The 14191-nt window shown below is 44.1% G+C and overlaps 1 protein-coding gene across 3 annotated transcripts; it reads right to left on the bottom strand.

Moving 5' to 3' along the window:
- Positions 1-1616: 1616 nt before the first annotated feature.
- Positions 1617-13605, bottom strand: si:dkeyp-69b9.3 (uncharacterized). Of its 3 annotated transcripts, none has more exons than XM_026999120.3 (15): positions 13306-13605; positions 12495-12649; positions 8908-8964; positions 8629-8687; positions 7769-7835; positions 7498-7623; positions 7010-7203; positions 6776-6919; positions 5870-6150; positions 5468-5612; positions 4944-5384; positions 4477-4572; positions 4064-4207; positions 3797-3851; positions 1617-3652 (listed from the first exon to the last, which is right to left on the bottom strand). In XM_026999120.3, exons 2-15 carry the CDS (start codon positions 12547-12549, stop codon positions 3246-3248), a joined length of 2271 nt encoding a protein of 756 aa, XP_026854921.2. In that variant the 5' UTR covers positions 12550-12649; positions 13306-13605; the 3' UTR covers positions 1617-3245. The 3 variants fall into 3 exon arrangements, with proteins under 3 accessions (XP_026854921.2, XP_026854922.2, XP_026854923.2); XM_026999121.3 differs by having other exon boundaries at positions 4064-4204; XM_026999122.3 differs by having other exon boundaries at positions 8629-8684.
- Between the last annotated feature and the right edge of the window lie 586 nt (positions 13606-14191).

Raw genomic sequence — 14191 nt, 5'->3', positions numbered from 1 at the left:
TCTTTATAGGGCTCAAGTTCTAATTTCTACAGATATGTAAAAATTAGCCAAAAGAATTAGCGGACTGGGTTTGGGTAATTGGCATGAGGGTGTGGCATTTGCTTGGCATTGTTTTCCAAAACATTTTTTTTTAAGAATTGCTAAGGCAGAGAACTTGGTTATGGTTTAGTGTACCAGGTCAATAAATAGACTACACGAGTTAGTGGTTTCCAAAATTGTGCTACAAGTACCAGTTTTTGGGTCTTAGCAACTGAAAAAAAGCTGTAAAAGTGTGGTAGTAGCCACAAGAGGAAAAGTAAAGCCTCATGATTTAAATTTCAGTGTGAATTTTGAATTTGTGGTTTGAAACTTGCTTAACAAATTTCATTCTCAGCTTTATCACTCTTTTCTGCCACAAGCCCTCCCTAAACTTGTGCTGACAGACATCCCCAAAGTCACCAATCATGAGCTGTATTTACTGCTCTCACATCTTTCCTCAACTACACACCTCCAGAGACTGACCAACTTCATTTAACTTTAAAGTTTGTGTCGAAATTTATGTTCTCCTGAATGGGACTTTGAGGAAGGGACAGAATTTACAGTCCTCAATCTAAAGACATTTGCAGGTGTTACTGCCCAATGTTTTTTAAATGTACAGAAACTAGTTATTCCCCTAAAACTACATTTTATGCCATAAAGCAGAAGCATACTTTGAATGAAATCCCTTATGAGTGCTTAATGATCTAAACAGTTTGCGTATGGATTTCAGCACTATAGATTTTGCTTGTCATATTGTGTTAAATAGGATCTAATTAACACTTTAACTTAATTAATCTCTGCATATGGTGAAAGCTCTTTATCAAGACAGTAGAGACAGATATGAATAATGCATGAATATCTACACTGTACACAATTAGGATTAACAAATATTTAAGCCATCTGTCTCTGTAAATAAATTAGTGCAATATGTGTAAAATATTTGACTTTTTTTTTTACAGATACTCAGATTTACTTCAACTAAACCTTTTCTCTTTTTTGTCTTTAGTTAATGATTGTGACTAGATTTAGAGACACATTCTTTCCAGCTTGGTGAAGTACATTTCACTGCTGACTACAGAAAGTTTAACACCTTAAGAAATATCCAGCTCAGATTAGCCGATTGAAGGAAATAGTTGGGGCAGAGTAATTAAACTTCAGAAGCGTGAGGCGCCCAGCGGAACTACCTCGCCCACGCTGAACAAGGGTGCAAAATTTGATAGGTTTGGAAATACGCTGAATTAAAGTACAGTTCCTGCTGCTGACACTCTAGTGTTCTGGAGGAATATTATGGGCTGTGAAGTCATTACGGGAAGGCCGAAGGGGAGGAATGGAAGATGAAAGCTCAGTAAATACCATGGCTACCTTGGTACATCTCAGACCAGCCATAACAATGTTATTTCTGGCATGCAGGTTTTTGGAGGGGAATTTCAAGAGCAGAAACAAAAATGTCTTAAGATTTAAGGTGATTCATGATTTTTTTTGTTGTTGTTGTTGAGGTGATTCGCCAAAACAGTGCTCTGGGAGCTACAGAATAACTCATTTTTCCATTCTTGCCTGCCTCTTTGCAAATAACAAAATCTATGACAAATGACACCAGCTGGCAAAATCAATTAAGACTTTAATTTTTCATTGTTTATAACACAGTTTTAACATTAACATCAGACTGAATAATTTACTCAATAAATATGGATAAATAAACACAGAAAAGGGTATTCATGGGTTTATTTCTTTGATGGTTGTTGTTCTTTGCTATTGGCGCATCAAATATATTTTAACATGAACGTTAATCTTTAAAGCAACAGGTGTGAGGAACAGAAACTCCCCATGGTAAAGCACGCGTGTCCGACCTGTGCATAACTTCTGAAAAACCGAATGTCCAGCTGCAGGGAGGCTGTTCGTCTCCAGGACATTTCTGTCCTGGATCGAGGAACCACAGTGGCTTTGATTATCAAATGCCAGCTACAGCTACAGCTCTCGCCAGAAAAACCCAAGACTTTCAGCTGGGTGGAGTGGGTGGAGGTTTCCCAACGGCATGGGTCACAGGGGTTGCAGTCCAATAGCCTACACTGTGTACGTGAGCAAGAGGCAGCCAAAGATTAAAGTGATGTAGATGATATCATGTGGGTCCCTTCAGGTAAGTTTAAATGTGTTGGGGCTTAAAGACTTTCCCTTTAAATTCGTAGTGTTTGCTTGGTAGGGCTGGTGAGTCAAAATCCTCTAGATTCGCTCGCTACAAGTGGTGTAAAGTATTTAAGCTGTCTCCACAGCCCTGCTCTGAGATCAGTTTTCCCCAATCTTTTTATTTATATTGGGATAATAACGGGCTCCGTGCCAGAGCTGGGAAGCAGGTGGTTCGCCTCCTTGTGTAATGACAAGTGAGGTACGTAAAGGCATTTCCATTGTAAGGCAGTGCCTCTGGAGGACCTCTTCTGAAGGTGAGGGATTTGACTGGAGCCATTCTGAGGCATGTGCCACGAGCTACAGCACGAGACGCAGCGGTTTTTTTCAATCGGGGAAATAAATGTACAACAACGTACGGGGAACGAAACAAGTGCATTCAGGTGCTTTAGGCACCTTACTCACAGTGCGAGGAAAGTGTAGATAAATGCCTGTGAATGTGTGTGCATGAATACAATCACACACACACAAGGGAAGCAGTCAAGAGAAGCATACACACGCAGGGAGCGCATACGCTTCCCTGCGAAGACACACAGCTTGCCGACAGCTCCTGCTGAAGTGCCTGCTCACCACATGCCGACAGTTTGTCTGGCACTGAGGTAAGGAGCATATCTACAGGAAGTTTGCTTTGTTTTATACATACAACGTATAATCTCTGGTGTGTGCGCATGTGTGTGCACGCGTGCGTGCATGTGCATGTGTGTAATGTTTTTTTGAACAAGAAGTCACCAAAGCATCTCTCTCACGCTTACTGTCTCTCTCACTCTCTCTCATGCTCACCATCTTTCTATCTCTTTCTCCTGACATTGTGTGGAGCAGAGAGTTGCAGTCGATGCCAGTCAGATCTGTTTGGTCACATCAGTGGACAGAGATGAATGGATGTAAAAGAAGGGTAGGAAGAAAAAATGAGGGGTCACCTCTCCAGGGAGGCAGGGGTTGAAAGGTGGGTAATTACCCATCAAGCATCCAATTACACACACTCACTCACACACACACACACACACACACTCACACGCACACGCGCACACGCGTGTGGCTCGCCACAAGCCTCACCACTGCTCCACCATCAGGTCAAGGACTCTGTTTACATTTAGGTCTGAATCGAGACCCAAGTCGATCTCCACGAAAGGTGCCGTAGGTGGCGTGAGAGGGTGCAGGCCCGAGGTGAGCGACTCCAGCCAGTCGGCAGGGTCAAAGGCTGGAACATCGGACCTCCTCTTCCTGGAGGCGGTGCACAGAGGTGGAGTGGTGCAGAAGGGGAGGGGGGGAGGAGGAGGGGCAGGGTTAGAAGAGAGGGGTGGGGCACCGGTGGGGGAGGGCGGAAGCTCCAGCAGGAGTGAGGAGCACAGTGGAGATGACAGGACTCTGTCGTCTTTGGAGGTGCCCTGGGTGGGTTGTAATTGGTCAGGTGGAGGGGTAGGGGAGCCTGGCAGTGCAGCGCCAGGTAACTGGAAATCTGAAACAGGAGCATTATCTGATTAACAAAACATGACAGGAAAGACATTCAAGGTGCTTAGAATGTGTAAACAGGAAATAGCATTTGCAAGTGCAACATTTTCATGTAAGATGTTCAGGGTCCAAGAAAATGCATTCAGCTCACCAGAAGAACCGACAGTTCCCTCCAAAATGTCATCTATGGACTCACTGGGTTCCATCTGGCATAAGCAGACATGGAGAATGACATCGTTGTGCCAGTTACCATGAATGCTACTCAAAAGAATGTTTCAGGGAAGGACAGTTAACTCTAAATCTCTCGCTCGCTCTCTCTCTCTCTCTCTCTCTCTCTCTCTCTCACACACACACACACACACACACACACACCCTGTTTCACACATTCTCCCACTCTCTTTTTCTCACACATACATACCTGTACTCTTTGAATGGCTTCCTGCAGTAGCTCCTCCAGGCTACGACCACCCGTGGGCGGAGCTTGTTCTGGGCTTGCTGTGATTTGCAAAGGAAGCTCAAAATCCTGGCCAATAGTGTCACATGGCTGACAGGAATACGCCTGCTGACACAGCAATACACAACAAGAGATGTTTACTTTTACTTTATTTTACTTTCATCATTGCAAAATTTAAAAAACAAAACAAAACATGACACAGCAATTTGAGTAATTTTGCTGAGCTCAGCACTGGGGTGTTCTAATGTATGCTTTTGTCTGACTGCATTCATAACGGTTCAGAATAACTTCTGGCAACACAAAAGTCATTTCCACACATTTCCACACATTTCCACACATTTCCACATAGCGGTGTAGTCAGCCTGTACCACCCTCACCTGTGCCCACAGCACTACCTGTCCCTCTGTGTTTGGCTTCCTTCTCAGGCATCCTGCGTCCTGTTGCAGGAACGGATGTAGGGTGCCTCCACACGGCTGGACGATTGCCGAGGGATAAAGGGGCAGAGAGGTGAGGAGACAGTAGGAAAGATTGGCAATGCCAAAGCCAGGAACAATAACACCAAGAGTAACTCAAGATCTTTGTAATTCAAAGTAGCTGCAAGGATGACTGTAAGATTGTTATGTGGGCAGATAACCATGAAATCTTCATGATTATCATGAAGTCAGTTTCACAAATGAGAGGCAAGTAAATAGCCGGGCAGGTCATTATATCTCATCTTTGATGAGATCTGCAAAAGTCCTACACAGGCCAACTCTTGTGTCAGACACATCAGACAGACAACAGGGATTGTGCGTTGACCTGTGTACCTTTCATAGAGTACTTAGAGAAACAAAATGGTCAGAACCTGTGTGACTGCGTCCTGTATTTTTTCTCTGGGTCTGCACCGAATCCTCTCCCTCATCTCCAGCTCCACACTCAGCTCCTCCGCCGCCTGGTCTGGCCTCCAGAGGGCGCCGAGGGGCTGTGGAGGTGAGGGGGCCTGCAGACTCGGACTGGAGCCCGCAGAAGAAGATGAGGAGGTCAAGTAACCGACACCAGCTGAGCCTTGTTGCGCCATTCCTGAAGGCTGGACGTAGACGTGTGAAGGGCTGCTGGAAACATCCACGTTAGAGGGGGTCAGACCAGGCGGGCACGGAGATACTAGGGTCCCCTCCAGGTGGCAGAGAGGAGGTGGGGTCAGCTGGGGGCGGGGCATCTGGAAGGGACGGAGCCTCTCCAACAGGGCAGGCTTGGTGCCAGAAACTGGGAGCCCACGTTTTCGCAACTGCTGCCGAAGTTCTGACACCTGGGACACAGTCGCACACGAAACACTCAGCAGTCCTGAAGTAGGCCCTTCAGTCAGGAAGCTTAGCTTAGAAAGGTTCGTACCGTTAGGTCGTCGAGGTTTGGAGGAAGTAACTCTATTTTCTGGGTGGGACTTGTCTCCAAGGGGGTGGGGTTTGCTGCTGGTGGAACAGGCCGAGGGCAGCTTTGAGGCACAGCTCCAGAAAACCTCACTAACTGGTTCTCACTGCTGATTGGAGACACAATGGAGATATTTATAAGACCTTTTTATCTTATGAATAATGTAATAATGTTTCTATTTTTTTTACAATGCAGACCGGTGAAAATTATTAGGTGTTGAAGTTGCTCTGTGGCTGTTCTAAACGCCAATGTTAATGTGACATATGGAGGTTGCTGTGGAGGTTTTCTCCCATAGATAAAAGGCGCCAAAGGTGTGAGATTGCGGCTGGTGCCGTCACGTCTACAGCAGCGTGCTGGTTAATGTACCTGGTTGCCACGGGGAGTTGCTGGTGCTGGTTTAAAATCTGCAGTTGCAGGAACACCTGCTGCTGCTGTAAGAGACGAGAGTACGCGGGGTCGATTGGCTGAGACTGACTGTTGTTCTTCTGAGAACTGTTTCCGGGACCGCCTCCGGCCCCGCCCCTTTGGTCTGGGGGAATGTACTGGTGGTACTTCAACTTCCTCATCTTAGGCTTGCAGTCACGCGGCTTTCGCGGGCGCGGAGGGCGGGGCGAAACTAAAGATCCGCCCAGAATGGAATGAGCTGTCTGAGAGGTAGAAGCAAGTAAAGAGAAACAGGGAGACGAGCAGAAAATAAAAACAGAAAGAGAGAAATCAGGGAGGATATGATATGAACAACAAAAACAATTACTTAAACAGTCCTCACAAAGGAAATGACAGAGGACGGTACCACAGTTTCATTGGTTCAAAAATGTTAGGGTGTGTTCCTGTTAATCATCACAAGTATGTATAAATAAACCTTTGATCTGGGATTTAATGTAAGACTTATTTTGTTTAATAAAAATGATAAAGATGTATTAAAGTAAGGAGACAAAATGTATTCATCAATGCAATTAAATTCACTTAATAAAACAGCAAACTGAATAACTAATATTAATTAATATTACTGACTTTTTATTGCTACAAGCTAAATTTTAAATATCATTGCCACTTAGCCAAAAGAGATAAATTATTTTACTTGTTTATTTTACATCTCATAAATTGTGCAAACTTCATGAAATTCCCAAAGCTGACATTAAAAAAAAAGTTATATTAACATTACTGATTACAAACTTTAATGCATTTTCACTGCTTTAAAAGTGGAACTGCATTCATTAAGTCCAGTGTGCATTTTCTTCTTTTTTTCTTTTTTTTTCTTTTTTTTTTTTTTACCTTCGGCAGCACAGGTGTTGTCTGAGAGGAGATGCACATGCCTTTGGCTTTCCCGGTCGTTGCCATGGAGCTTGACGCCACCACTGTCATAGTGACAGGCTGACTGAGGCTTTCAGTTGCAGGGAGCAACGCTAAATTGGGTTGCTTTTGGGGTAGAATCAGCACACGATCAAATGAGTAGTGGGGGTGTAACGGCAAACTTGGAGTCTGATAACGTTATTAACGGCAAAATACCTGTACGCTGCTCGAGTTGCCATCGGTGGGCGTGGCACCAGGTGACCCATCACTTAGTGAGTGGTCGCTGCTCAGCCCAGGTGATGAGGAGAAGCCAGGGGATTGGTGCAGCCCGAGTTGCTCGGGAGATGCAGAGGAGCACGGAGAGACGTCATCTTCAAAGACATCTGAGGCTAAAGCAAAACAAATGGGAGCTGCAAGAGGGAGACAAGCAAAGGTACATTTTAATCTAAACAGATTGTAGTTTACAGTAATAGCATCAGATGTCTGGTGTGTGTTGAGATGTCTGGTAATAAAGAACTTCCAAAGGCATTGAGAGTGACATGCGAAGTAACAGAATAATTCCTACAAAGAGGTTAGGTTACAGTTAGCCTGGAACTTCCCTTTAACTTAATGAGCTTTGACAAGTCTGTAATAATCCTCCAACAGCACCACTGAGCTGAGAAGATTATTTGTGTGTTCTTGAATGTATTATTAGTTCCACTCACCATTTTCCAATGGCAGGATGTGTTTCTGGAGAAGCTCAAGTGGTCCAGGTCGTCTCTGGATCTTCTCACTCAGATCTTCAACCAGACGAGCTTTCTTCTGTTTCTGAGGACCACCACTAGCCCTGTCTGCAAAAAGGCATGAAAGACAAACACGTGGGACTCAGCTCACTGGCTGACACATAGACAAATGACCCAGCTTTAAGTTCAGGGAGAGGGCGGGTACTGTTATGACCGATAGACCACTCCCAGGCCCTCTTTGATAATGAATCACCTTGTGCAGTTTCAGCAGTCAGACCTTTAGGGGGCGACTTCTGAGTGGTGCCATCCACTGTCTGATGCTGTATCAGGAAACACCCCGGTCAGATCAGCCATCAACATCAGCACACCTCTTCAGAACACACAATACTATTGTCTAACACTCTCGCAGCCTTGTGTTCATGTGAAGTGGAAGCAAATGCAGAGACATCTTATAAAGACAAAGGTCATCCAAAGAGCCACAAATATACTTCAGCCGGTGTCTGGAATGCTTCACTTTGTGGTTTCTCGTTTCAACTCTGAATTACGTACGCTGCACTGGATCTGTCTTCAGCTTATCAGAACGTGTGACCATTTTTGTGTTAGCCCTCTCTGTGTTTGTGGCAATAACAAACGTTCCTTCGTGAATTGCAGTTTTAATTTATATCAAACTGTATTTCTGTAAGTTGCACTAGACGTGACATTATTAGTCATTAGTGGAAAGCACATTTGCCCAAAATGTTTTGAGAATTCTTATAGTATTTCCATGTGACTAAGACTGCAAGAAATAATGTTTTTAAATCCATTGTATCCAGCTGTGTTATATTTCACAAAGGGTCCCGGTCCACTGTAAAGCAATTCTACTTAAGTTGTCCAGTTGGTCGTTGTCTCTTCCACCTATTGGTAGTGTTGAATTCGCTTTGCAATTCTCTCGTCTACCAATCAGTTGGCTAGTATTTAGGTCATGGACAGGTGAGAAAAAAGAGCAGCCCAACAAAAGCGTGAGGCATAAGCAATGGATTCCCAGAATACACTCACTCATGTTAATGCTGATTCTCACAGCAACAGTTCGTCTTCCAGGGCTTTGCTCATAGTCAATATTCACTCATTACTCACCACTACCCCATGCACCTCTTTCTCCCCTGCTTGGTCAGGACAGGAGGCCTTCGGAGCTGCTGATAAAGCCAGTAAAAAGAGGAATTAGGGAAGCGGGTTAAGGACGTGAAGGAATGTCGGAATGGCAGAAGGGTGAAAAGCTAGAAAAGAGCTAAAGTAAGAAAGTTTCAAATTGTGTTCTTATAATGCCAGAGAATAAAATATTGAGATTGGGATGGTTGGTATAAGTGTGTCTGGCACGGTAATGACCACATCATGAGTGTGTGAACATGCACTCACCAGATTCACCACATAGTTCCTTCTGTTGTCTGCGATTCTGTATTCTCAACTGCAGAACTGAATAAAAGAAAAAGACATGAAGATTTGCAATACAAAATGGCAAGGGATTTTTTTCCTCTATAAATTTGTTTCAGAATTTTACAAAATGAACAAATGTGTAAAGCTTATTTTGAAAAGAATATTTATAAACTGTATTTGATGCGTTTGACATTTATCTGAAATGCCCTCCCTGGTCTTGGTCTAAGACAGTAGGCAGTGTAGTGCAATGTTACACAACACGACTGGCGCAGTGTTTAATAACTCTGTGTGATCATAAAAGTGTTTGACATCGCACCCATATGAATTCTGCTCACTCTGCTCACATCTACAAGTACAATTCCCCCCCCCCACCAAAACACAAATACTCACACATGCCTATTTTATACCGGCCATACCCCACATCATTACACACACATACACATACGCATTCATGCACACACTGGAATATATGCACACGTGTGTGCACACACGTACGCACACTCACTCACACACATATACACACACAGTTACTGGGAAAAGCAGGTGAAGAGAGATATAGAGGGGGTAACTATTTATCCCTCAGTGTGTCTATTTTGGTTATCCCCCGCCCCCCTTCAGCTGTCTCTCATGCTTGCTGTCTTTCTCAGTCAGTTGTGCTAAGTAATTTCTTCCTCTTGTCAATTTACTGTGGAAAATAAACATTCTCTGTCAAGGCCCATATGGGCTTTGCAAATCAGTGTTCTACGCTTTCTATCCATAGCTAAAGCTTGCCGCCTGAATATAATGTAGTGCGGACAGTTAGCGGAAGCGGAAACCCACTGCAAAACGCAGCAGTAATGTAGATGCCGGTGTCTTCGCTCCAGGTTGTGAGGCAGTTGCCTTTACGGCTTTAAAGCATTTGGGCCTATTAAAAAAACAAAACTGCAAACAAAGCAAGAATTCTACAGTCTCCAGCACTCCAGGGAAACACTTCGCATTGTGTCAGTGTAGAAAACCCATGAAAGACAATGATCAGCAGATGAGGTTTTTCTTTTCCTTCTGAACAACTTCGCCATTCTGTTCCTTATCGACAAAAAGTCATCCTGTGTAAAAAAAATTGAGGTTTTTAACAGAGCACTAGATCATACGCTCAGAAGACAGTATAGATGCTTCTCTCCACAGGCCTTTGATGTTGCTTAGGTAATTCAGGCCAGCTTGTTGCTACTGATTACAAAGAGGTACACTGCGCTGAATTTTTGATAGCTGAACAGCACAGGATGTAACGGAGAGGACGTTATCAGAGAAAACCCAGGAAGTCTGAATCTTTCAGGGGGTATGCCAGCGAACTGATGTGTGGCACATACTTGGGTGGCACATACCAGACTTGCACAGCTCACATCTCATGACCACGCATGTCTCAAAACTTCAACTGGCTTACAATTGCTTCATTTCAGTTTATATGATGCATCCACCCAAATGCTGAGCTGTGTCTTCACCGCAGGATAATATGTCACTGTAATACCGGAACCCGTGAAAATAGCACAAGCCAGTGTTTTTTGGGCAAAGAACCAGCCTGAGAGGTGGAATTTAGGCTAGTCAAGTGGGCTTAGGTGGAAAAAAAAAACAAAACAACACTCTGAGAATCAGGAGTCTGCCACAGGAATACAGCCAACTTGCTCATGATTCATCAGACCCAAGGTCAGTGCAGAGCCAAAGGTCAGTGACAGAGCAAAGCAGGAAACAATACAGAACCAAAGGACAGTCAAGCACAGAATGAGATTCCTTCATATGACAAGCCCTGACTCCTTATTAATGAAGTGTTAAGTGCTATTATTATTGCCATTAGTCATGCTCAATTATTACAAGCAGTAAAAAATACTTTTGCTGAAGTCAAGACTGGCCTTAAATGTCTAGCTAGTATAAACTTGGCAGTGATGTCTGGATGTGATTCAATTCCTCTGTGAAACCTGTGCTGATTGGTTGTGCACAGCATGCACAGAGGAAAAAGCCAGTAAATGACCTCTCATCATGTCTGCGCAATAGTTTGGATAGAAGTTAGTCGCTCACATAAGTGTATTGTGTGTGGAATAATCTATGTTTCCCAAAATCTAGACTATCACAGTAGGGCCTTTTTTCCTCCAAGTGATACAAGGCTACTTTAAAACCTGTGTTCTCCACACCTACAATTTATGGTGCTTTTGTGTCTATTTAACATGTTAAGCCCTTTGTAACTAGTTATTTAATAGAATAAAATGACTCTAGTACAGTCTTTGGGTTTAGCTCAGTTCATTAAAGGCTAGCTTTCACATTGTGGCTGGTAAATAAACCAATGCCCCATAGTCACAAGGCACTCATCCAAAGTTATCTCCCTTTGGTATGCAGAATTACCTGATTTAAGAGAACATGTGGAGGTCAGTATTTCTGTTTGGAGGGAGATGCAGGGACATTGTGTTTAATAAGTACATGATGGAAAGGGGTGCCAATGTGCCCAGTTGGAGGTGTGTTTGAGCAGCGTGGCATTTATGAGTAAAACCAAGAGCAGAGGGCGGCTTTTTTGAAGGAGTTCCAAGCACACGGGAGAGCTACAATGCCAGGCTAACCTCTACCCACGTGTCCTTCATCACGCACGGAGGAAGATGACACATCACAACACAGCATTACCACAACTCTCCCTGTAAGCCCCAGATCAGTACAGTACTGCAGTTTGGGCTTCACCACTCTCAACCCTGGAGAGTCACAACAGTCTACTGCTTCCTCTGGTCTAGAACACCTGCTTCAACTCATCAGAGGTTTGACAGTTGGGCCTCAAACTCTGGCTCAAGCTAGAAATGACATAAAAGTGAGATAATGTAAAAGAAGCAATTATTTGAGGGCACCTCATACCAGTAACCCAAGAAATTCATGAGGTAGTGAATCCCAGCACATTTTGCCCAAAATGCACATCTTTATGAGCAATAATGTTTAGCACTGTTCTGCTAATTAATCACACATCACGCTACTGTTTTTGGTTCTGGTGCTGCTTTAATTGTAAATGAATCTGCTTTTAAAGCTAGAGGTCCTTACAGTTTTTTTTTAATAACATTTGATAATTTTTAAATGCAAACTATAAATAAAGACTGTACAAAACAAGGACATGCTCTTTCCTTTAAATTAATGCCCTAGTCAGTGATTAATTTGTATTTTTTATCATAATTACTAAGCTTGATCATTTTGGGGCTACAATTTAGAAAGGCACAGTTTCCACAGCTCCAGTTCTATAAAATATTACAAATGAGATTTTCAGTGGGAATTTTCACTTTCAAATCGTTATTTATTTTGTCACAATAATACTTATGATCCTGTACGCTGACATATCCCTCCTCAAAAACACACCTAAAGCAGCACTTCCAACGCCCCTGGCTCCCCCCTAAACCAAGAAAGCAAAGAAAAAATCTAAGCAAAAGGTGCTCTTATTACCACCAGCCATTACCAGCATCGCACACAACCACCTGCAGCCAATACTTCATGCTTCACACAGGAGAGCCCAGCTCAGAGACTTCCAGGCAAACAGGCTCCCACACGTTGCCACGCAAGATTCCTCGTGCTCTTACCTGAGCGGAATTTGCTACGGATGAGCAGCGACCTCTCTGAGGCCAGCAAGGTCATGATGGGCAGATGGAGATTGAAGGGATGGAGGCACACACAGTGTTTTTTTCCCCCCTGAGGATCAGGTGTGAGGGATGGACTCTGGTGACTTCCTCTGCCCCTAGAAGAGAGCATGGAGGTGCAAAGGGTTAAACTACGATGGGAGAGGGGCCTGCCTCTCGAAAAACTGACGAAGCAGAATCCACCTAAAATACATCGGTAAGCGATAGCTAAATGCTTTAGAACTGCTGAGAAAGAGAAAGAGAGAGAGAGAAAGCAAGAGAGGAGAGAGAGAGAAAAAGAAGAGAGAACTGATGTTAGTCACTATTGCTAACACAGACACAGAGTGACAGATTAAAAAGAGCTGCTTCATTAAACAGGACATATTCCCTCCTCCAAAGCTCCCTAATGGAGGGATTTCAGCCTGAGCAGCTGTGGATAAAACAGGCAGATCTCGTAGATGAGAGAAAGCGTTCACACTGAGGCCTGGCTTACTGCCGGCGTTGCAGAAATAGACAGAATGATTAACTTTATTTACAAAGCACAGCCCAGTTCCCGCTTTCAATTACCACACTGTATATCTCCCTGTGATACTGATTAAAATGGCACTACCCAGGAGACACCTACTCCGAAATGACATTAAATGAAGATCACAGAAACTTCCTACTGCAATTATGCCTTACTTTTTCTTCTAGACGTGTACACACCCGTAAACAGTACGTGTGCTCCCATGACCTCTCACATACTATGATAGAAAAGGTTGAAAGGAAGACTCACAAGAGCAGGCTGTGCACCCTTAGGCCAGGAGAGTGGTGGTGTGTTCCGGGTATTTCCGCGAGAGAGAGAGAGAGAGAGAAACCAGAGGACGTGGTGTAGGAAGGCAGGAATTCAAATACATTTAGTTGCAGGAGCTCTCATGCCGGACTTGCTTCTTCTCCCTTCTTCAAGTTTGTTCTGGTAGTTCCAAAAAGAAGAGTCTTTGGAGACAAGGCGTCCCGAGCCTGTTACTCTTTTCCTCCTCGCGAAATTCACCCTGTCCTCTCTCTCTCTCCCCCTCTCTGAGCAGGGCTGTGCCAACTGTGTTGGGCTGTCAAACGAGCACCCTGCCCCCTGCACCCAACCCCCTCCTTGGAGCTCCCTCGGAAACCTTAGGATAAGCACACACACACCCACGCACACACAAACATGCGTGCGCGCACACAGCTGCTCAAGCCCACACGCGCGCACACACACACCCACACACACACAAACATGCACACTTGTCTGCTGATTGATTGATGCTAAACAATGATGACTTAAAGGCCCCCATCACTTGCTCTCTCACTCCGACTCTCATTGGAATCCGTTTCAAAGGACTTCTACCCCTGTAAAAATAAATCTTTATGATTATTGACTTATATTATGCAGTATAATGCAGATAAGGAGCAGTATACCATTTCAGAGTATACACACTGCTTCTATGGCTGAACACACAAAAGGTGTCAGGACAGTACACGGGAAGACACAGCCACTGTGACTTCAGCCCGTACGATGAAGCAGAGTGCGTCACACACCATCACGTCATGGAGGCCCAGCTATATATCTGAGGCATGACAAGCATAACCTAAGTTTGGTTTCAGCGGTGAGGGCAGAGATTCAGCATGGTGGTGTGTGCTATTTATTC

Source organism: Electrophorus electricus, chromosome 14 (assembly GCF_041902795.1).
Source record: "Electrophorus electricus isolate QZ-2024a chromosome 14, ASM4190279v1, whole genome shotgun sequence".
Lineage (NCBI taxonomy): Eukaryota > Metazoa > Chordata > Actinopteri > Gymnotiformes > Gymnotidae > Electrophorus > Electrophorus electricus.
The sequence above is the reverse complement of the archived record's forward strand: the minus strand, read 5'-3'. Positions and strand labels throughout refer to the sequence as shown.

Excerpts from the sequence above, each read along its gene's own strand:
- si:dkeyp-69b9.3 (XM_026999120.3), bottom strand. The coding sequence starts at position 12,549 with ATGACCTTGCTGGCCTCAGAGAGGTCGCTGCTCATCCGTAGCAAATTC. Across the intron at positions 7,204-7,497 it reads CATCCTGCCATTGGAAAATG|CTCCCATTTGTTTTGCTTTA; the intron begins GTGAGTGGAACT and ends TCCCTCTTGCAG. Across the intron at positions 5,385-5,467 it reads CAAACCTCGACGACCTAACG|GTGTCAGAACTTCGGCAGCA; the intron begins GTACGAACCTTT and ends ACTGTGTCCCAG.